Here is a 24,506-nt window from a genome sequence, read left to right on the forward strand (position 1 = left end):
GATCAGTTGAAGGGCCCTGGCTTCGCTTTACCCCTTTCCAACTCCAGGGTGGCATGGTGGAAAAGTGGTTACTGGCACCACTGCCTCATAGCGCCAGTGTCCCAAGTTCGATTCTGGCCTCGGGTGACTGTCTGTCTGTGTGGAGTCTGCACGTTCTCCCCGTGTGTGCGTGGGTTTCCTCCGGGTGCTCCGGTTTCCTCCCACTGTCCAAAGATGTGCAGGTTAGGTGGATTGGCCGTGATAAATTGCCCCTTAGTGAACAAAGATGTGCAGTTTAGGTGGATTGGCCATGATAAATTGCTCCGCAGTGTCCAAATATTAGGTGGGGTTATGGGATTACAGGAATAGGACGGGGGAGTGGGCCCAGCGAGGGTGTGCTTTCAGAGGGTTGGTGCAGAACCGATGGGCCGAATGGCCTGCTTCTGTACTGTAGGAGTTCTATTGTTCTAAGAATAAGAGGATGGATAATGGGCCGCCTACCCAGCCTTATGTGAGATCAGTTAACCCAGGACAGACCAGTAATCAAAGTCAAGACCTGTGTGGTTCAGCATTCCATGAGACAGTGCGTCTACCCTGTAGCCCTTCGAGGGATGCTTATACGTTGAGGAATTTTCAAGGTCGGGGATGGAGGGAGTTAACGGTCTGGAGAGGGAGGCACTCTTGACGAACATGGTGAGAACCTGCTGAGGTTAAAAGCCGAAGGTCCAATTGCTTTGCACTTGTTTTCACAGACGGTGCTCCTAGTGGGGAAATTTGTAGATTACCCCGGCTGGGGTAATTGGTGTAATTTTACAGTTACAACACAGTGAGGTGCCATGCATACATTCCCACAAAACAAAGCAGTTACTAACAGCAAGATCACACAGAGATGTTTGAACCATACTGTGAATAGTGCTGGAGTACAGTAGCCTGAAATTGAAGACAAGAGGGTTCGCTTGTCACTTGTCACACCATTGTTAATAGTCATATGGTGTAATGTTAGATATATATAGAGGCAAATAAAAATGTGGTTGGTCATAGATACGAACAAACACATAAATATGTTAAACAAATGCATTAAAACACTGAGCACAAATTTACCACATTCATGTCAAACGATTGTCTGCTGTTTTACCGAAGGCATTAACGCACTAGTTTACTGTAATCGAGCAACAAAATTCCCACATGTTTACCTGCTAGCACTGTGACCAGTCACTTCTGGAGAGAAAAACAAGAGTCCACTCCAATAAGACGGGGCTGTTCATTTCCGTCATGCTGGACTCAACGCGTCAACTCCTCTCGATGCTGCCAGACCCACTGAACTTTTCCAGCACTTTTTATTTTAGTTTTTACCTCAGGTCCACAGCATCTGCAGCATTTCACCTTAATTCACCTCTGACCTCTGTTTTATTTTGTGCGACACGTTTTACAGTCAAGCTGTAAAGGGGGGGGGGGGGGAGTTAGTGGCCTCATGGCGTACTTGGCAACATTAATTGGGGACAATGGACAGCTCAGTTGGTTGAAGGTTACGTTCGTGAGGCGGGACGAGCGCAGCAGCACGGGCTCAATTCCCGTTCCGGCTGAGGTTATACCTGAAGACCCCACCTTCTCAACCTCGCCCCTCGCCTGAGGTGTGGTGAGCCACAGGTTCCCCTCAAAGGGGAATGCAACCTCTGGTCATCTGGATCTCATTGAAAATTACAGAATACTGAGAGGCCTGGATAGAGTGGACGTGGAGAAGATGTTTCCGCTGGGTAGGAGAAACTAGAACCCGAGAGCACAGCCTCAGACTAAAGGGACGATCCTTTAAAACAGCGATGAGGAGGAATTTCTTCAGCCAGAGGGTGGTGAATCTGTGGAACTCTTTGCCGCAGAAGGCTGTGGAGGCCAAATCACTGAGTGTCTTTAAGACAGAGATAGATAAGTTCTTGATTAATAAGGGGATCAGGGGGTTATGGGGAGAAGGCAGGAGAATGGGGATGAGAAAATATCAGCCATGATTGAATGGCGGAGCAGACTCGATGGGCCGAGTGGCCTAATTCTGCTCCTATGTCTTATGGGACTATGGCGACGTCACTTGACTTAGAAGGATCATATCCACTCAGAGATGAGCAGAGAGAGGGGGACAATGAACCATTAATGTGCAACATGTTTGATCATATAGTCCAATTGCTCGGTTACACTTACCACCGCCCTTCAGTTCTGATTATGTCAATTGTGGCCTTTAATCAATAATTGTTAATTTTGTTTTGTGCTCAACTCCATGTCATCCATTTAGGCCATAGAGTGTGGTTGATACTCTAACTTGCAAACTTAAACTGAAAAAAAAACCATGCAGTTGAAAACTAAAATCAAGTTTCGTGCTGGCTGGAGCACCTTTCATTGGAGCCGAGTGGTGAAAAATGAATCAGAGTCATTCACTGCCGGTTTCAGTCCATTTCCAACCAGAGGTGTCTGATAAAGGCGACTTCCCATCCCGCCGTTTTCTCCTACTTCCCACCATTCCCCCCTCTCTCTGAGTCCCTCCTTCCCTGCGGACCCCGGCTAATAATGCCAGCCCCAACTTTCTCAGGTATCAGCCTGAGGTATCCCCCTTTCTCAGGTATCCCCCCTGTCACCTCGCGGAGGTGAGGTGCATCTGATCTTTGATTACAATGCTCGAGGTTTGACAGTGAGCTAAATGCTTGATCCAGGGCACATTGGATAGCCAACGGGAGACTGAGCCATCCAAATCGAGGGACCCCGGACTTAACCTCTAGTCCACAATATGTTTGTTGGTGGCTGGCGGAGGTAGAGTGTTGGGACAAGGAGGTTAAAAACCAGCGAGGCCAACATTCGCTGCTTCAACTCAAACATGTAGCTACATGGCCCATTTACTGAAACACCTTCAGTGCCTCTGTCACTGTAACCATCAAATCTTAGGGAGAAAATTCCTCAACCCATGAACATAGGCAGTCTCCATGAATGAACACTGCTGCTTTTAATGTAACGGTCACAGAATTCATAGAAGTTATAGCGCAGAAGGAGGCCATTCGGCCCATCGAGTCTGCACCAGCTCATGGAAAGAGCACCCTACCCAAGGTCAACACCTCCACCCTATCCCCATAACCCAGTAACCCCACCCAACACTAAGGGCAATTTTGGACACAAAGGGCAATTTAGCACGGCCAATCCACCTAACCTGCACATCGTTGGACTGTGGGAGGAAACCGGAGCACCCGGAGGAAACCCACACACACACGGGGAGGATGTGCAGACTCTGCACAGACAGTGACCAAGCCGGAATCGAACCTGGGACCCTGGAGCTGTGAAGCAATTGTGCTAACCGCAATGCTACCGTGCTGCCCATTAGGGTCACCAAATAGGGTAGAACCAGTTGGCTCTCCGAGACACAATGATACACCATTTGACCCAAATGCCCTTTATTGAGTTGATTGCTTACATTTCTTAAAGTTTTATTGTCAGAGAATCAATGTACAGTCTGAGATGACACACTTCCTTTTTAATTGCAACTTTTCATTTTCCCAATTTTGTCTCCCCGTTCCCATCAGATGTTCCCTCTCAGTGGGCTGCAGATCTCTGGGGAACCAGCTGCCCTCCAATACATTGCTCGAGTGGCCTTTATTCACGTCTGAGCCTTGACAGTGAGTATTGGCCAGCTATTCGTCCCTGGAAGATATCTCAGTTTTTTTAAAAAAAACAATCGTTCACAGGTTGTGGGCCCCTCTAGCGAGGCCAGCTTTTATTACCCACTCTTATTTGCTTTTGAGGAGGCGGAGGTGAGCCACCTCCTTGAGCTGTTGCAGCCCTTGTGGTCTAACAAGACACGCAGTGCTGTTAGGAAAGGCGGCGCAGGATTTTGACGCCGCAGTGATGGTGAAGGAACGGCGATAGAGTTCTAAGTTAGTATGTCGTGCGGCTGGGAGGGGAAAGCGGCAGGTTCGTCGTGCTCCCATGCGCTTGTATCCCTTGTCCTGCTAGGTTACAGAGGTTGCACATTTGACAGACAATGTCAAAGAAGCCTTGAAGTGTTGCTGCAGTACATCTTGTACACGGTACACCGATGGTGGAGCGATTGAATGCTTAAGGTGGTGGGTGGGGTGTCAATCAAGTGGACTGCCTTGTCTTGAATGGTGTTGAGTTCCTGGAGTGTTGCTGGAGTTGCACTCATTCAAGCATGTGGAAAATATTTTCAATCGCACTCCTGACTTGTGCCTTGTAGATGGTGGAAAGGTTTTAGGAAGTCAGGAGTTGACTTACTTGCAGCCACTGACCTTTGTTCATGTCGCCGCAGTTGTCATGTGGCTAGTCCAGTTCAGTTTCCGGTGAATGGTGACCTCCCAGGATGTTGACAGTGAGGGGGGGGGGGGGGGGTCGGCAATGGTAATGCCATTGAACGTTAAGCAGAGGAAGTTAGGTCCTCTCTTGTTGCAGGTGGTCATTCAGTGGTGCAAATGTTATTTGGACTTATCAGCCCAAGTCTCATTATTCTCCAGATCTCGCTGCATGCAGCCATAGACTGCACCCTTATCCTGGATCCAAATCCAATGCTGCCCTCTTCCAGCGTTCACACTCCATGCATTTTCCAGTGGTGGTCGCAGGATAGCAATCAGGAGCGGGGCGCCCGGGCTGATTTTTGCCTCCTTCTTCCCTAACTCAGCAACACTGAGAAAAACTGAAGCCCTCCAACATTGCCCACCTAAACCAGCAGTTAGCTCGGCACAGACAGCGAGTGGAATCTGAAACCTTCTGGCCAGCTTGTCTCATTATCACATCGGGAAATACATCTACCCACTTGGCAATAGGCAAATTATATTTGGTTAAGCTCCATGCCGATTAGCCTCTTGGTTTATGAGTATTAAAGGACGTCGTTCATTCTTGTTAATAACCATGACACGCTCAGCTGACTTTGCCAAAGCAGGTTGTAGTGAGTAACAGGTTAAACTGTTGGAAAAAGCAACTTTTATATAAAAAAAATAATTGATTTCTTTCAGTCCCCAGCACAAATTCTCCGCCTGTATCCTCAGCATCCAATGATCCCGTGGGATCCTACTCCATCAATGGGATTCTGGGCATTCCGCGATCGAATGGCGAGACTAAGAGGAAACGGGATGAAGGTAGGAGGGGAAACATGAGCCAGCTTTTTTGTTACTGTCACCTGTCGGGCAGCTCGTGGTTCTGGCACAGCAGTCGCGTGCTACCCATCTGCTCTCTAATCATCTTCTAGTTTACATCGGCTTTGTGCTGTTGGAAAGAGCGAGTCTGCAGATGGGGTTTAACTTTTATTGTGGAGTTTGGATCTGCTGTTGGGTTGGTGTAATGTGATCGGTTAAAGGGTGTTAGTCATTCAGGCTGCACTATTTGGAGTTCAGTGCAGGGGCTCCTAGTTCTGGTGACGGAAATTGCAAACTTGGGTGCCCCTGTACGTCCTTTCAGTGCTGTCTCGCAATGGCAGCTCACCCCTTTCATGAAGTGAATCCTTTCTGTTGGTGACACATGTCGGTGCTTTGTGTGGGAAGAATGCCTCGTTGCAGTCAGGAAGGAGTTAAATGCCTTGTGAGGAGACCCATCTGCTTTGGTTGGTGTGATCTCTGCTCAGAGAGAGAGAGAGCAAAAGAATTGTTCAAGTGCTGTTAACCCCTTGGATGCTGGAAGGTTGCATCATCGGTTGAGCAATATTTCACAGTAGGAATTGCAAAAGGGATTTCGCCTCAGCTTCCTAAATGTGAATTTCGAAGCAAATGAACACAGGTTAAGTGATGCATTTCTACTGCCATTTCTTTTTCACTTGTCTCAGGAATGACACAGAGTTATCTGCAATACAAACTGTGGCCTGCAGGGGGCAGCCTCCCTGGATTATGAGAGGGCAAAGTGGCCCTCCAGTGATTTCGACCAGAATTGTATATTTGGAAGGACATGATCAGACTTGGGCCCGGTGGTACCGGCGCCTGGTAGCCTGCTGACACTCACTGGCAAGGCTTACGGGCACAGAACGGGCCGCCGAGTGAGGTACTGCAGGGCATTCAGTGGCAGTGACAACCAACGTGGTTGAACACACATCAGCACCTTTTGGGACAGGAGGTCAAAGAGTGCAACTTTTGGAAAATTGGCACACCTTGTGAACCCCTGGTGGTCCACGCCTCCGCGCTCAGAATGCCTTCCTCTACCCTCGGCTCTCAGAGTGTGCCTTCAGGCCTCACTGCTTGTGTCCTCGGAGGGCCTACTGTAGGTTGTGGTGGGTGAAACCCTCTCTATTGAGTTGTAATGAAAAACATAGAGGTGGGGGAGCAGGGCCACAGTGAAGCCCTCCGGCTACACTGAAAGGAATGGGAATCGAGACCCGTGACTTCCAGAAATAGGAATCCACTGGCACCAAGTTTGGGGTCTTGAACTGATGTTTGGCTTTTAAACTGATGTTTGACTGTGCTAAGAGAAAACAATTTATTGAGCTAAGGGAGTCTGGAATTGTTCATTCTGTAGAAAAATGCATTGCATTAGCAGGGATGTGTGATGATTTGTTCCAATGCTCTTGCCCCTGTCCATGATTGTCTGGTAAACCCTGATTATTGATATTTACAATGTGTATCCAAAAGAATGTGAGAAATGCTTTTAGAAATTTCTACTTTTGATAAGATGCTATATGTGTCCTTGTTGCAAAAGTTAAAGTCTTGTTTTAAAGTGCTGTCCTATTTTGAATGCTCTCGATTGCGATATGGATGAGGTTCATGCAACATTCAAGAAATAGGTGTGGCAGCATTATTATCGCTTAATTCTGTGTGGTTGAGCAGGTTCATCACAGCGTTAAAACACTGCATAATCTTGTTTGTGACAATGCTGATATATTTAAGGTGCTAAGGTATTTAAGGTGGCGCGACCCTCAGAGGATATTTTACTCGCAGTCTGGTAACCCCCGGTTTTGGCAGCAACCTTGATTTGAAACCTTTAATCCTCGTTTTCAAATCCCTCCGTGGACTGGCTCCTCCCCTACCTCTTGTTTAGCTGTTTAGCACAGGGCTAAATCGCTTGCTTTGAAAGCAGACCAAGGCAGGCCAGCAGCACGGTTCAATTCCCGTACCAGCCTCCCCGAACAGGCGCCGGAATGTGGCGACTAGGGGCTTTTCACAGTAACTTCATTTGAAGCCTACTTGTGACAATAAGCGATTTTCATTTCATTTTTTTTTCATTGTAACCTCCCCTCCGACCCACAACCCTCCACAAGCTCAGCATTCCACCAATTCTACACATCCCGGATTTCCAATGTACCTCCATTGGGGAACTCTGCTCTCCTACTTCCTACACCACAGGGACTGTAGCAGTTCAAGAAGGTAGCTCATCCACCTCAAGGGGCAATTAGGATTAGGAAACAAATGCGTGGCCTAGCCAGTGATGTCTACATTCCATTAACGAGTTAAATCAAATTCTTCTCTCCTCTTTTAAGTTGCTACTTAAAACCTACCTATTTGCCCAAGTTTTATGGGCAATATTTTTCATATTTCCTATGGTGGCTTGGTGCAAAATGTTGTTTGATAACACTTTGGTAAAAAAACCTGGGTGAATTATTACATGAAAGTACATGTAAAGGCAAGTTATTCTTGAGGTTCCAGAGTTGCATCTCCCTTCAATCTGCTGTGTGACATAGGTTTTCCCAGGGTTGGCATACATTTTGCTTACTGTATCAATGGTTAATGCTATATTTTGCCAGTCTAACTGGGATTTGGCTAGTGGAATTTTAAAAAACATTCTTTCATGGGATGTAGGCTTCGCTGGTTGGGCAATTTTTACCATCATTCCTAATTGCCCCTTGAGAAGGAGGCGGTGAGTTGTCTTTTTGAACTGCTGTAACCCATGTGGTGTAGGTACACCCACAGAGCTGCCCGGCAGGGAGGTAGTTCCGAGATTTTGACCCAGCGACAGTGACGGAACGGCGATATAATTCCGAGTCAGGATGGCGCGCGACTCGGAGGGGAACCTGCAGGTGGAGGTGATCCCATTCATCTGCTGTTCCTGTACGTGGTACAGTACACAGTTCCGGGAGGGGCTACCAAAGGAGCCTTGGGGAGTTGCTGCTGTGTATCCAGTAGGTGGTACACACTGCTGCCACTGTGTGCCAGTGGTGGAACGATCAGATGTTGAAGGTGATGGATGGGGTGCCAATCGAGTGGGGCTGCTTTGTCCTGGATGCTGTTGAGCGCCTTGAGTGTTGTTGGAGCTATGCTCATCCAGGCAAGCGGAGAGTGTACCATCACATTCCTGACTTGTGCCTGGTAGATGGTGGACAGGCTTTGGGGAGTCAGGAGGTGAGTTACGCACCGCAGAATTCCAAGTCTTTGATCTGTTCTTGTGGCCACAGCATTCTGAACGGTTGGTCCAGTTCAGTTTCTGAATCATCCTGTTACAGTTTACATTGTGGTCAATCCAACCTGCCTGTCCCAGTTGGACTAACCTTTTTCATTCCAAATGGATCAACCTTTAACTCTATTGGCATGTGGGCTTCCCATTCTGTGCCAAAGTCTCAGACAGGCCAGGAAAGCCTTCATTTTGGTCTTCGATCTGTGCTTGGTTAGTTGATGTGAGTCGGAATACAACCATCAGACCACAAAATGCAGGAGCAGAGCGAAAGTAGGCCATTCAGCCCATCGAGTCTGCTCCACCATTAATTGAGATCATGACTGATTTGAAATGATAATCCTCAACTTCACTTTCCCGCCTCATCCACATAACCTTCAATTCCCTCACTGATTAAAAATCTGTCTCTCTCGGCCTTGAACATACTTAACGGCCCAGCCTCTACAGCTCCCTGCGGTAAAGAATTCCACAGATTCACTACCCTCTGAGAGAAGAAATTCCTCATCTCTGTCTTAAATGGGTGACCCCCTTACTCTGAGATGCTGCCCTCTGGTCCTAGACTCTCCCACAAGGGGAAACAACCTCTCAGCATCAACCCTGTCAAACCTCCTGAGAATCCGATGTGCCCTGTATGATCTAAAAGCTCAATGCATCTCACAACCAATGGGCCAGTGTGAAGAGAATGTCACCCAGGACTCCGCCTCCTCTTTTGACACCTAATTCCTCCCGATTGTTGGAAACGTACCAAGTATGGAATGTTTGGTGAGGGCGACTATGGTATTGGCTGCAACATTCCCCTCGGTTGCTAACCTCCTGGGCATTCACTAGACTTACCTGCAGAGAATGGTGGCCTGGGTAGCACATCAGGGGCACAGTAGCACAGTGGTTAGCATTGTTGCTTCACAGCGCCAGGGTCCCAGGTTCGTTTCCCGCTTGAGTCACTGTCTGTGCGGAGTCTGCACGTTCTCCCCGTGTCTGCGTGGGCTTCCTCCGGCTGCTCCGGTTTCCTCCCACAAGTCGCGAAAGACGTGCTGTTAGGTAATTTGGACATTCTGAATTCTCCCTCTGTGTACCCGAACAGGCGCCGGAATGGGGCGACTAGGGGGCTTTTCACAGTAACTTTGTTGCAGTGTTAATGTAAGCCTACTTGTGACAATAAAGGTTATAAAAAGATGGGAGGTAAGGTGAGTGGGCGATTGTGGAATCTTACCCAGGAGCGATTGTGTACTAGACATAGACATAGAACATACAGTGCACAAGGAGACCATTCGGCCCATCGAGTCTGCACCGACCCACTTTAGCCCTTACTTCCACCCTCACTAAGGGCAATTTATCACGGCCAATCCACCTAATATGTGCGTCTTTGGGCTGTGGGAGGAAACCGGAGCACCCGGAGGAAACCCACGCACACACGAGGAGAACGTGCAGACCCGCACAGAAAGTGACCCAGTGGGGAATCGAACCTGGGACCCTGGTGCTGTGCTACTGTGCTAAACACTGTGCTACCATCCTGCCCCAGCCACTGTGCTACTGTGCTGTCCCAATGAGAGGACTGGTGAAAACTGGAGGGAAAACAAGCTTCTTAAGTCCAACACCAAAGATTGAAGAGGGGAAAAGGCAGGCCCATCTAACCTTATCTGAGTGAAGGACTGGTTGTGGTGGTGTGTGTGTGTTGGGGAGGGGGGACATGTGGGGAGGGACAAATGAGCTCAGAGGGGAGAATGGTGGAATAATTGGGGATGAAAGTGGGAGGGGGAGAATAGAGTCAGAGGGTAGAGTGGTGTAATAAATGGGGGTGAAAGTAGGGGGAGAATAGAGCTGAGAGGGTAGAGTGGAGGAATAAATGGGGGTGAAAGTAGGGGGAGACTAGAGCTGAGAGGGTAGAGTGGGGGAATAAATGGGGGTGAAAGTTGGGGGGATGGAGAATAAAGCTCAGAGGGTAGAGTGGGGGAATAAATGGGGGTGAGAGTGTGAAGGGGGGGGGGGGGGGTGTGGAGGAGAGGGGCTGAAATAACCAGCCCAGGCATTACGCTATTTCTAATAATTGGCTGTGCGGTTTAGCGATATTGCAACCTCTGAAGACATTCAAACGACACCTAGCCGAGAGAGAGAAAAAAAGTCTTTCTTATGCAGATCCTATAATGAATTCCCTGAAGATCCTATTCAGCCCTCTCCCCCTTCCCCCAGCTCATACCCAACCAAGCGTAAAACCGACCATTCACCCCCCCCCCCCCCCCGCCACTGCCACCGCCCCCCCCCACCCACTCCGCGGAAAATAAAATCAAATGTTGCTTCCCTTTCAGTGAAGTTTATTAATTGATTCAGTAAAGCACGTATTGAACAGATCGAGGGGCTCCCTCTCAAAGGCCTGACCTACACTTTTGTCACTGTTGTCTTATACAATTAATCTTGGGTGAAATGATTAAGAAGAGTTAGGATAATTACATGTCAAGATGATGTAGAAAGCCACCCAGGTCAGCCACAGAAAGCACTACTGATGTGTTAGACGCATTCACTCTTTTTCCGAGCGAGAGAGAGAAGAGAGAGAAGAAATGATTTTTTTTCGCCCCCGAGCCTCACAGATTATAGACTCACTGCGCACAACACAGCTCTCCATTTTAATTTTATTGAATAAACATTATTATAAGTAGAAAAAAATACAAAAATCAATCAATTCCGACACATTCATACAGCACAACAAATGAGCTGTATATAAGCCTGACTGCTATCACGGTTACAAAGCCACTGAACTTTCACATTCCACTGGGAAAATTAGAGAAAGGGGGGGAAAAAATGCCTGGGATTACAAGCAAGTGAAAATTAAAGTCGAGGGTGTTTAAAGTGACAATAATTAAACAAGGTTATGGTGCGTATGTGGGTGGTGTGTGTCCGCCCAAAACCAGAGCTGTTGGCCATTTGAACCTGTCAATTGACATGTAAAATCCAGCCTCCGTTCCGGCCCTCGTCCTTACCCAGTTATTCCTGCTGGAGACGGTGTGCGTGCACGCTGAACCCCAGATTGAGTTTACCGAGCCCCGTCCCACGCTTAGCAAAAAAAAGAAAATAGCCCCTGGACTCTCACAGTGAGTGAAGCTGGCTGGATGTGACCTATTCCACCGGGACGTGTGCCTTTGCAATCCCGCCGTTCACCAGCGCGGTGTACAGTTGGTTAGCACTGCTGCCTCACAGCGCCAGAGACCCGGGTTCGATTCCGGCCTTGGGCACTTTCTCCCCATAATCTGTGTGGGTTTCCTCCTGGTGCTCCGGTTTCCTCTCACAGTCCAACGGTGAGCAGGGTAGGTGGACTGGCCATGCTAAATTGCCCCTTAGTGTCCAGGGATGTGCAGGTTAGATTATGGATCATGGGGATAGGGCAGGGGAGTGGACATGGGTAGAGTGCTCTTTCAGAGGGTCGGTACAGACTCAATGGGCCGAATGGCCCCCTTCTGCACTGTAGGGATTCTATAGCTCAAACTCCCTCACTCACTGTCCTGTGTTCATTGGTGCATACAACTCCACTCTTACACAGCTGCATCTTAACCCAATTTTTCATGATTGGCTGCAAGGAAGCCAGGGCGGGGTGAGTATGTCCGCTTTCTTATTACTATGTAAGAGGGCAGCTCTGTAGCACAATGGTTAGCACGGTTGCTTCACAGCGCCAGGGTCCCAGGTTCGATTCCCTGATGGGCCACTGTCTGTGCGGAGTCTGCACGTTCTCCCCGTGTCTGCGTGGGTTTCCTCCGGGTGCTCCTGTTTCCTCCCACAGTCCAAAGACATGCAGGTTAGGTGGATTAGCCATGCTAAATTTCCCTTAGTGTCCAAAAAGGTTAGGTGGGGTTACAGGAATAGGGTGGAAGTGTGGGGCTTAAGTGGGGTGCACTTTCCAATGGCCGGTGCAAACTCGATGGGCCGAATGGCCTCCTTCTGCACTGTAAATTCTATGTTCTAAGTCATACTGCAATCAACCTCTATGCAAACTGGGTTCACGCAGTGGAGGAGGGGACTTCATGTACCAATGAATTACAATTTTGAAAGCGACTTCTGAACCATTTTTGCAATTGCTCACGTTTGGATATTCATACGCTTATCCCAACCTGCGCACTCAGACATTTGCGATGGTTCGTGCGGTCGCAAATACTGCTCGTCTGTGCAGTGATACCCCACAGATGCTGCCGTTACCCAGATCTTCAGTGGGAAACGTCGAGCCAAAGAAGAGCTGTGAAGCTGGCTGATGATTCACCATTGCCCGGGTGGCACAGTTGTGCCCGGTGGGTTCACGCAGAGCTTGCTCACTTGGGCTGAACACCAATTCAAGGGCACTTCACAGGAGGTGAAGTCAGGCAGTTTTCTATTTTTGTCTGGCTGGCAATGGTACAGTTCCATGGACACAAAGCGAAGAGGAATTTGGATGAGCAGCAGAACAAGCAACTGCCCCCCCCCCACCCCGCCGCCTTACCCTGTAACCCCCACCAGAGCCGAAGTTAATCCTTTACAGCAACTCTGCACACACTCAGATATCCACACTCAAACCCTGTGTTGACAACAAGAATGAATCCACTCTTGTGAAAACCCAGCTTGTCGCTGAACAAGGGACATTTCTGCAGGATTTCCTTTCTCTGAAAGTTAACTCCTTAAAGACGCTTTTTCTTTTCAATAAGGGTCCTTCCTACCATTTAACATCCTCAAGATCGCCGTTCGCCCTGTGTTGGGTGAAAAGTGCGTTAATCTGGCGGGTATGGGGAATGATCTGCCAAAATCACTTACCTCGTTTATTACAATCTTTTCACAAAGGTGTTCAGCAAGGTGAGGGTTACTCCCCTGCGTAACAGTATGGAGTTCCCAGTGAGGGTTCATCATTGCAGTTACTAACAAATCCCTACAGTGCGGAAGGAGGCTATTCGTCCTATCGAGTCTGCACCGACCCTCTGGAAGAGCACCCTACCTAAGCCCATCCGCCCGTAACCCCACCTAACCTGCACATCTTTGGACTGTGGGAGGAAACCGGAGCACCCGGAGGAAACCCACGCAGACACGGGGAGAAAGTGCAAACTCCACACAGACAGTTGCCCAAGGCCAGAATCGAACCCACAGTGAAGCAGCAGTGCTAACCACTGTGCCACCATGCCGTCCCAGCAGAGTGAAGATGACTTATTGTATAGCTGTGTTTAACTCCTCAGTGTGAGGCCTACCATTAAGCAAGAGGTGTCATGCAGGCACCATCTGGGTCATGTCTCCATGGCTGGAGTAGGAATGTTCCGGACTCTGGAACCCTCCAGGGATTCAGGATTTGGATAAATGCGGCAGGGCAAACCATGGCGTATTTTTCTAATTTTCTTTCACTTTGTCACAGAAATTGGGGAGATTGGAGGAAAAAGAGGCTATTTGGCTGGGTGGGGCGGTTGATGGAGGGACGCCATCTGATAAAGCTTCCAGAATTCGATTACGGCCTCGAGTCACTGTCTCTGTGGAATCTGCACCTTCTCCTCTTGTCTGCATGGGCTTCCTCCGGGTGCTCCGGTTTCTTCCCACATAGAACACAGAACATACAGTGCAGAAGGAGGCCATTCAGCCAATCGAGTCTGCACCGACCCACTTAAGCCCTCACTTCCACCCCATCCCCGTAACCCAATAACACCTCCTAACCTTTTTGGTCACTAAGGGCAATTTATCATGGCCAATCCACCTAACCTGCACGTCTTTGGACTGTGGGAGGAAACCGGAGCACCCGGAGGAAACCCACGCAGACACGGGGAGAACGTGCAGACTCCGCACAGACAGTGACCCAGCGGGGAATCGAACCTCGGACCCTGGCGCTGTGAAGCCGCAGTGCTATCCACTTGTGCTGCCCACAGTCAAAAGATGTGCAGTTTGGGTGGATTGGCCACGCTAAATTGTCCCTTAGTATCCACGGATGTGCAGGTTGGGTTGCAGGGATGGGGCGGGGAAGTAGGCCTAGGGAGGGCGCTCTTTCAGAGGGCCGGTGCAGACCCGATGTGCCGAAGGGCCTCCTTCTGCACTGTAGGAATTCTATGCATGCACCCAGTCAGAATCCAAACTCCCTCATTTACAGTGAGGCAGAGCTGGCAATGCCCTTCCTCCTGATCAGCGTGAGATCCCCCCACACACACCAGTGCCAAATCCTGGCTAAATCCAACTCGAGCAAAAAGAAAAAATTAAAAGTTGGCTTCCCACCAGTTGGGGAGATAGCAATTCTGATTGAACACATAACTCTGACCGCCCCCCACCCCCCCAAGTCAAACACCCTTTCTTGTCTACACCATTAAAAAAAATCCTTAATAAGTAACTATTGGTCTGATGGAAAACCTCGATCTTGTTCCAGTATATTTCACCCACCCCACCCGTAGGAGTGCCCGGGAGATTAATGGTCATTTCCTTGAAACACCAGGGGCATTCCTAAATGTTTGGTAACTCGACACCAGCCCTAGTGACATGGCAGTCAGTATTAACTCAAAGCCCAGTGCCTAGGCGCACTCACACACAAACTTTTGCACTGTGTCTCGAATCTCTGCTCAATCTTCAGACCCGACCTCTCCCACAACTGTCCACCTGACACCCCCCCCCCCCTCCCCGTTATTGCTTAGATGTTTGCGTGCGTTTCTTTTTCCGCGTGGGAGGGGGCCGGTTCCGAAACCGGGGAGGGGAATCAAGTACCTCGACGCGGACGCTGGAGTTTCGTGGGGTCCAAACAGAACCTCAGGAAGGTTACTATAGAAACTGTATGAATCACACTGTCTGTTAAGTCACCTCTCATTAAAGCATGTTTTTGTGTGGCCATAAAGGCTCGTGTTGTGAGGAATGCAATGTAGTTCCATTAAAGCTGCAGGAGTCATTCACAGTCAGCTCAATCACTTCCTCCTTTTTATTGGGAAATCAGCACTTTGCTAAAAAAAAAGAAAACCAACCTTTTTTTGGGCCACAATGGATTGAAAGACGCTGTAATTAAACAGAGTTTTGTCAGACCCACTGGGCGCTGATGATTCCAATCTTCCTGCAACACAGTGGGGCTGAACTCCCTGCTTTTATTTCTACCCTTTCTTTCCGAAGGAATTGACTCCGTGCTGGGCCACGATTGCACAGGCGCTGGGCGGCCGTGCCCTGTTGCCCCCTCGTCACGTTGGCATTGAACAGCGCAGGCTCTTCTCCCACGGGGTGCATCGCAGCTGAGTGCAGTCCTGCCCGCCATCCAGTATTCAAATGCCGCAGCGCGATCAGAACTGAGAGCCCGCGCTGAGTTCCCTTTGTTAACTCTTCCCAAACCAGGGGGCTGCGCCCTCTTTGTAGAGCCTGAGACAGATGACCTAGGTTGGGGTGATGGGCGGAATGGAGGGGCGACTGAACGTGGGTCCTCCTGGCCTGTGTTAACTGGGCAAATCTGTCAAAAGCATATGTCGGGGTTGCCTTGTCATTTATCATCCTCTTGCAAGCTTCCACATTGGCCTTAAGCTGTACTTTATTCGATTCATAGAATTTACAGTGCAGGAGGAGGTCCATCGAATCTGCACCGGCCCCTGGAAAAATGACCCACATCTCCACCCTAACCCCGTAACCCAGTAACCCCATCTAACCTTTTTGGACACTAAGGGCAATTTATCATGGCCAATCCACCTAACCCGCACATCTTTGGACTATGGGAGGAAACCGGAGCGCCCGGAGGAAACCCACGCAGACACGGGGAGGATGTGCAGACTCCGCACAGACAGTGACCCTAGCCGGGAATCGAACCTGGGACCCTGGAGCTGTGACGCAACTGTGCTAACCTCTGTGCTACCGCGCCGCCAGGTTAAACTAATATTTATGCCGCACCTTTCAAACCAGACAGCCAAAAGCACATTGCACACAATTACACCTTGAAGCTCTTTGATCATAACTATGGTGACCGTCTCAGCTATTCAACAGCCTTGGTTTGAGGTTCAACCACGTAACTTGTTGATTCAAAGTCAAGGGTGAGCCAACTATGCCAAGCTGATTGGACTATGGGCAATATGGCTGAATGTTCCTCAGCTCAGCAGTAAGACCTGTTAATGTCCTGCCAGTATCTCCTTGGGTGCCCATGATCGAGGTAACAAGGGAAACCAAGGAGAGCATTTTCATCCAAAGGGTGTTAAGAGTTGGCATGGAGAACATGGCCCTGTTAGAGTAGTCAACAGCGTAAGAGACAGTTTAACGTCCAGAGGAGAGGACGATGAAGTTTGAAACTGCATCTTCCCTTTCCTCAAACATTTCTCAAGAGTTTGCACTCTGGCGCTACATTTAAATACCCGTCAATGTCAACAGTAGAGCCCAATAATAATAATCTTTTAGTGTCATAAGTAGGCTTACATTAACTCTGCAATGAAGTTACTGTGAAACTCCACTAGTCGCCACACCCCGGCACCTGTTCGGGTACACAGAGGGAGAATTCAGAATGTCCAATTCTCCTAACAAGCACGGCTTTCGGAACTTGTGGGAGGAAACCGGAGGAAACCCACGCAGACACAGGGAGAATGTGCAGACTCCGCAGAGATAATGACCCAAGCCGGGAATCGAACCCGGGTCCCTGGCGCTGTGAAGCCACAGTGCTAACCACGGTGCTACCGTGCCACCCTACATAAGGGCCATATACAATGGCCAGATAGATTTCTAGATACCATTGACATCACGGGACACGGGGGCGAGCTCAAGAAGATGACATTGAGGTAGGAGATCAGTCCGTTAAATAGCAGAGCCGACTCAATGGGCTGAATGGCCTCCTGCTCCTGTGTCCTTATGGCTCGCCCATGCTGGACGGCGCAAGATAACAAGATAATCACAAATGATGAAGGTCATTCAACTCATCTTAATTCATCCACCCAGGAAGGCGATACAGTGCCCCCATTGCATAATCCAATTATTTCTTCGATGATTCAGAGGTTTTCATCTTATGTGGGAATCCATTACACGCGGTGATTTCTTTTTTGTGCGAAGCTGATTTTAAATGTGACCTTTATTCGTTTGAACATGTATCTCTCATTGTCCCCATCTCACAACTCAGATTACAGTAATTTTCCGACTCCCCTTTCCTGTTCTGTTGTGTTGTAAAATATGCTGAAGGATATCGACACTGGATAATGTATGCTGGGGTGTACACACACACAGTGACGTAATTGCACTGAATTATACTCAGAGGTGTATGTATACTGTGATATAAAAATGGGTTATGCACATTCTGGTATGCAACATCTATCATTGCGTTGTGTTTGGCAGTAAGTAGACTGGGATGTGGGCTCTGGAGTCTACATTACAGCAGAGATAATCCAGAATTGTGCTTATGATACAAATTAAGTGATTCAATAACAAAATAAAGAAAACATCCAAATGGTAATTTATTGCTGTGTATATATATACTGGAATATGTACATTCAAATTTCCACACTGGAGCATGTATGTTGGGGGTATGTGCATTTTTGTGCATATTTGTGTCAGGATACTTTGTAATATGTGGTCTGGAATACACATAGAGTATTTGCGCCATGTTGTGCATGTTGGGGTGTATACCCTAAAGCGCAAATACTGGAGTTTGTGTACTGGAGTGTTAACACCGGACTATTCACCCTGGAGCATCTCGGCAAGGATCGGACGGACGCCTTCAACGAGGTATACACAATGTGGTTTGCACACTGAGGTATATGTTAACTGGAGCATATGTATTGGATTATTTATTGGCCTATGCATGTTGAACAATGCAGATTTGTGTATCCATGCCAAGGATATTTGAGAATGTGGAATGCGGTACATAAGGCTTGAACTTCCTCTTTGCAAATCTCAAAACGCTGTGTGGATTCTCAATGGACCTTAGTGGAGTGAGGTTTGTCTGGATTGTCCGTGCGTTAGAACCTGCCTTGTTTCTGAGGAAGTTGTCCACAGAGGACGCACGGGAGCTGGTGCCAGGAAATAAAAAGAGCAAGGTGCTAAATGTCAACAGGGATCGCTCAGTGATGGACGGCACATTTGCTCAATGCATCTGTTTCGAATGGTTTTGCCTAATCTGCAGTTTCCTTGGCTTTAAATCTCGGGCACCTTCTTGTCAGCCTGTGATTGGAGGGAAGGATGAGGGAAGGTTCGTAGGTCAGAGATGAATCAAAATATCGCCACGAGAAGTAGATTTCATTGTGTGACTGCACCTCCGAATTCAATGGGCAGCAAACACAATATCGAGCACTGCTGTCACTGTACTCAGTCCCACAGGAACCAAAGAAGGAAATAACTTAAGGAGATATCCATTTCTTAACGCAGGTCTCTTCAATTATTCTCCCCCCGTCTTCTTCAGTGTAAAATGTTTCTTAAAATGAGAGCTATTCTACGCAACAACTTATATTTAACCTTTACCGTTATTAAACTCCTGAAGGGTAGCATGGTGGCACAGTGGTTAGCACTGCTGCCTCACCGTGACAGGGACCCGGGTTCAATTCCAACTCTGGGTGACCGTCTGTGTGGAGTCTGCACGTTCTCCCCGTGTGTGTGTGGTTTTCCTCCGGGTGCTCCGGTTTCCTCCCACAGTCCAAAGATGTGAAGGTTAGGTGGGTTGGCCATGCTAAATTGCCCCCTCGGTGTCCAGAGGTTAGGTGGGGCTATGCAATTACGAAGATAGGATGGGGGAGTGGGCCTAGGTAAGGTGCTCTTTCAAAAGGTCGCTGCAGACATGATGTTCTGAATGGCCTCCTTCTGCACTGTCGGAATTCTTCTTTTAAAAATAAATTTAGAGTACCAAATTCATTTTTTTCCCCAGGACAATTTAGCGTGGCCAATCCACCTACACAGCAATTCTTTTCGGGTTGTGGGGGCGAAACCCACGCAAACACGGGGAGAATGTGCAAACTCCACACGGACAGTGACCCAGAGCCGGGCTCAAACCTGGGACCTCGGCGCCATGATGCAGCAGTGCTAACCATCGTGCCACCGTGCTGCCCTGCACTGTCGGAGTTCTATGGATTCTGTGACATTTCACAGGAGCGTTTTAAAACAAAGTACGACATAAAAGGGAATATTAGATCAGGTGACAAAGAGCTTGGCCAAAGAGGTAAGTTTTAAGTAGTGTCTTAAGGGGGAAAGAGAGATGAAGTAATGAAGGGGATATAGGGAGAAAACGCTTGTGTCTTGGCAACTGAAGGCATGGCCACAGGTCGTGGAGTGATTAAAACTGGGGATGCTCAAGGGGCCAGAATTAGTTGAGTGCCGATGTCTCGGAGGGTTGTGGGGCTGCAGGAAATTACAGGGATAGATTCAATTAAAAACATTGGTGATTGAATTAGTGAAACAGTATTACATTTTAATGGTGTCCTTGATTAACATGTCAACCCACATTCTTTCCCCACCTCCTTCACTCTTTCATTCCGTGGACAATCTTTAGGTTTTTAACATTGAACCTAACAAGCAGTAATTCCAATTTACTTGACCTCCTCCTTTGCTCGTTGCATTTCTGTTAGTGTTGGGCGCAGTGCACCCCACGCCACTCGATAAAAGACAATATGGGGAATAGGTAGCACAGAAACAAGCACAATGAAATGAAATAAAATTCGCTTATTGTCACAAGTAGGCTTCAAATGAAGTTACTGTGAAAAGCCCCTAGTCGCCACATTCCGGCGCCTGCTCGGGGAGGCTGTTACGGGAATCGAACCGTGCTGCTGGCCTGCCTCGGTCTGCTTTCAAAGCCAGCGATTTAGCCCTGTGCTAAACAGCCTGTTGCCCAATGGGGCCAAATGGCGTCCTTCTGTGCTCTTGCTTTGAAGGCAAGGGGCTGGCCTGGGACTGTTTTGATTTTCCAATTTTCACCTCGTTGCTGCCCCGTTTCTGCTGGGACACACTAAGACATAAATCACCCCTCTGTCAATTCCAACAGCTTAAAGGTTATCAAACAATATACCTGACAGAATCTGTGCTTTCAAACTCGACTTGTATCTGGAGAGAGCATTTTGAACTACATTACAGTCAGGTGAGGTAATGTTGTGAACAGTTCTGTCACCGTCAGTAGCAGCTTGCTGTGAGGAATTAAGACACCTAAATAATAAGTGTGTGGGCTAAAGTGTGATTTTTGCCAGTCTTGCTTTGGTATTCACACCAAGTACATCTAAGGGACAATTTTTTGATAGCCAATAACTTGGTTCACATGGTTAAAGCGTTGACAATAAATTCCCATCAAGATTAGATGAACTCAATTATAATATCATCATTAACATGATTAAGTTTAATGCCTGCCTTAAGACGAGATCCACGCTGAAACATTGCCCATCAGAAAATCTTCCGTATGTGAGAAGAGTGCGACATACATCATCGTGCGCCCTCGCACTTTGGCTCATTTCACCAGTGCGCATTCGGGAAAGAGATCCCAAATTTTTTCAAATCATAAATTTAGAGTAACCAATCTTTTATTTTCCAATTAAGGGGCAATTTAGCGTGGCCAATCCACCTACCCTGCACATCTTTTTGTGTTGTGGGGATGAGACCCACCCAGACACGGGGAGAATGTGCAAACTCCACACGGACAGTGACCCGGGGCAGGGATTGAACCGGGTCCTTGGCACCGTGAGGCAGCAGCGCTAACCACTGTGCCACCATGACGCCCCAAAGAGATTCTAAATTTAAGGGATACACCGACTATTTGAGTCACCAAAGTTTTCCAGGATGTGTTTCTAATCAGGGAAATTGCTCCTTAAAGAGGGTTGCTCATTAAAGTGACAATGCCGATGGCAATCAATGCTGAATGAAGAACTGTTGGGCACCTTTTCCACCGACTTGGGGCTACCCTTGGGGCTGGTGGATGGGGTGGGGGGTGGGGTGGTGATGGGGGGAGTTGGGTGCGGGCTTGAGAGCTGGTGGTCTTGTTGAAAAAAATGAAATGAAAATGAAAATCGCTTATTGTCACAAGTCGGCTTCAATGAAGTTACTGTGAAAAGCCCCTAGTCGCCACATTCTGGCGCCTGTTCGGGGAGGCTGGTACGGGAATTGAACCGTGCTGCTGGCCTGCCTTGGTCTGCTTTAAATGCCAGCAATTTAGCCCAGTGAGTTTTTTGGTGTCTCGTAAATGCTTTTAACATATTACTGATTTTCGTGATTGTTTTCAGCACGCTGTTGATTCTTTTGTGTTCTTGAGTTGTCAATAAACTTAAAATATTTGCAGCTCACCGCTCTATAAAACAGTGACACAAGGGATAACATTGATAAAGCACCTTTAGCACAGGGGAAAAAAAACACCCCAAGGGGCTTTATACTGCCGACCAGTGGCGATTATTGGTTTAGCGTGTATTTGTTAATCTTCACCAGGCCGTTCCAATCCTAAAAGACAATGGACAAGCTTGAATAAATTTCCTTCATGGAGAGGCAGTTGCTAAATTACCTGGAGCACGACCTACTTAATACACTTGAAAGGTTTGCACACTGTGGAGTTTTATTTAACTTTTTTAGTAGATACGAATTGGTCTCGGAGACTCTAAGCGGCACAAAACTTTTACAGAAACATTTTTTGGATTAGCTGCACAAAACAGGTTTGATTCCACGTTCAACGTTCCCAGCGGGGGAACGTTGGCCCATCGCCTCTCCGGGACCTTTCGAGGCGATGGGCCAAATGCTGGAAAGTGGGATTAGGCGGGCAGGTCAGGGCCTTTCATGCGTCGGCAGACTCGATGGGCCGAAGGGCCTCTTCTGCACTGTAGTCATTCTGTGATTGTGAGTTGAGAATTGGGCTGCTGTATTATTGCCCTGTCTCTGACCTTCCTTAAAAGTTTTAAACCACAACTTCCTCCTAGAGAGTGCAGAGATTATTCTAATATATTCAAATCCACCATAGACTGGGATCTGAGGGATGGGAATACGCTCTCAATTGCATCAAAAAGTATACAAAACTTTTAACAAAACGTTAATGCAATTATTTAATGTAAACAGTTGCTTGCCACAATAGCGATGAATGCTCTGACCAGTAGATGGCACTATAGAGGGAGTGTTAATGTGTCTTGCCATCTTGTTTAAAAAAAAACTTATGTTCCTTAACTGGGCAATAGGTACCACAAAAGCAGTTTCCTGATGATATTATTTAAACCTGTACATAGTTCATGGCACCTGAGTGCTTTTTTCGTGTTATGCTCTTTTTTGATTTACTCACACATTGATAGCACAATGCCTGTTTTCTGTGCTCAAGCTTTTAGTTCTGCTCCCTTTTCCTGCAGTTTTAATTTGTTCAAATATCACGGAAGAAAGACTGTTTCAGCAGCTCGAAAATGCAACAAATTCTGTCAATAAAACCCGACAAACGTGGACCAAAGAAATCAAGATCCTTTCGCCTGACTGTTTCCTCAGCAATTGGCGTTTCTAATGTTCAAAATAATGTTTGTCCCATATTAAAAAATGGGGAGGCGGTGGGGGTCGTGGTATTGTCACTCTACCTCATAATCCAGAGACCTAGGGTCATGTTCTCCGGGTCCCGGGGGGGTCCAATCTCACCACGGCAGATGGTGAAATTTTGCATTCATTAAAAACAAAATCTGGAATTAAAGGTGTTAATGATGACCACAAAACCATTGTCAATTGTCGTAAAAACCCATCTGGTTCACTCAGATGTTCGTCAGAGATGGAAATCTGGCATCTTTACCTGGTCTGGCCTACATGTGACTCCAGGCCCGCACAGTGATGCGGTTGATTCTTAACTGTCCCCTCCCCCCCCACTCTCCCCGAATTGGCCGAGAAAACCACTCAGCGGGGGTGAGGTTTTCCCCAGCCAAGGGAAAAGAGATTCTCAACGGCCGGAGAATTCCGGCTGTCTTTATTAATTGAATGCCTTGGACACACTCAACAGGCTGTGGTTGAATTTGATATTTTCCCCTCAACTGAAAGGTTCAGTGCACACAATTCCCATCCTTGCATCAGTAGGATTCTCTCACTATCAGTGGAATGATGCAAGTGGAGCTGAGCGTTTCACCATTCTCCCAAATGATTAGAAAATAAGCTTTTGAATAAATTCTGAGGTAAAGTTTAGCAAAAAAACTTATCAACATCTTTTTTTCTTCTTTGGTGGGGGGTGGGGGGGCGGGAGCATAACAAGAGCCGCCTACTCTGATAGCGGCAGCGAAAGGGTCAGCATTTCAACTCACTTAAAACCAATGCAGTCACCCAAATGTGACCCATATATATACACGTATGTGTGTGTTAGAGAGAGAATGACAGAAAGAGCGAGGAGAGTCACCCATTATATGTGCTTTGTTTCGTCAGAATTTTATCAAAGGATATATTCTTTAAAGGAAGGAAGGACAATTGTGTTTCAGAGGCACTTTTCGGGACCTGAGAATGCCCCAAAGTACTTCAAAACAAATTTAACACTTCTGAAGCCATTGTTATGATCTACAAAATCCAGCAGCCGGTTTGCGCCCAGCAAGGGGAGGTGGTGGCAAAGTGGTATTGTCACTGGACTAGTAATCGAGAGACCCAGTAATCCAGTGACCCAGGCTAATGTTCTGGGGTCCAGTGTTCGAATCCCACCACGGCCGATGGTGAAATTTGAATTCAATAAAAAAATATGGAATTAAAATTATAAGGATGGGTTATGATAATTATAATTGTAATGGTGGTTAGCACTGCTGCCTCACAGCGCCAGGGACCCAGGTTCAATTCTGGCTTGGGTCACTGTCTGTGTGGAGTTTGCACGTTCTCCCCGTGTCTGCATGGTTTTCCTCCGGGTGCTCCGGTTTCCTCCCACAGTCCAAAGATGTGCAGGTGAGGTGGATTGGCCATGCTAAATTACCCTTAGTGTCCAGTGATGTGGTTAGAGTTCCGTAATGGGGGGAAATGGGTATGTATAGAGTGCTTATTTAAGGGGTAGGTGCAGACTAAATGGGCCAAATGGCCTCCTTCTGCACTGTAGGGAATCTATGATTCTTTGAAGACCATGAAAACGTTGTCAATTGTTGTAAAAGCCCATCGCGTTCACTCATGTCCTTCAAGGAAGGAAATCTGCCGTCCTTACCCGGTCTGGCCTACATGTGACTCTGAAATGGCCGAGCAAGCCACTCAGTTCAAGGGCAATTAGGGATGGACAATAATTGCTGACCCAGCCAGCGACGTCCGGATCTCAAGAACGAATATTTTTAAAAAGCACACATAACGAGCATGAAAAGCGAAGAAATGAATAGGTCATCTGTTTTGCTAGTGTTGGTTGAAGG

The 24,506-nt window shown here is 47.7% G+C and overlaps 1 protein-coding gene across 1 annotated transcript in view; it reads left to right on the forward strand.

Moving 5' to 3' along the window:
• The window catches only part of LOC140403440 (paired box protein Pax-2-like), a 322,556-nt gene that overhangs the window by 18,486 nt on the left and 279,564 nt on the right, over nucleotides 1-24,506 (forward strand). The window contains 1 exon segment of the mRNA XM_072491353.1: nucleotides 4,974-5,096. Coding sequence (XP_072347454.1) covers nucleotides 4,974-5,096 — 123 coding nt within the window.

The sequence above is a fragment of the Scyliorhinus torazame genome, chromosome 28, assembly GCF_047496885.1.
Source record: "Scyliorhinus torazame isolate Kashiwa2021f chromosome 28, sScyTor2.1, whole genome shotgun sequence".
NCBI lineage: Eukaryota > Metazoa > Chordata > Chondrichthyes > Carcharhiniformes > Scyliorhinidae > Scyliorhinus > Scyliorhinus torazame.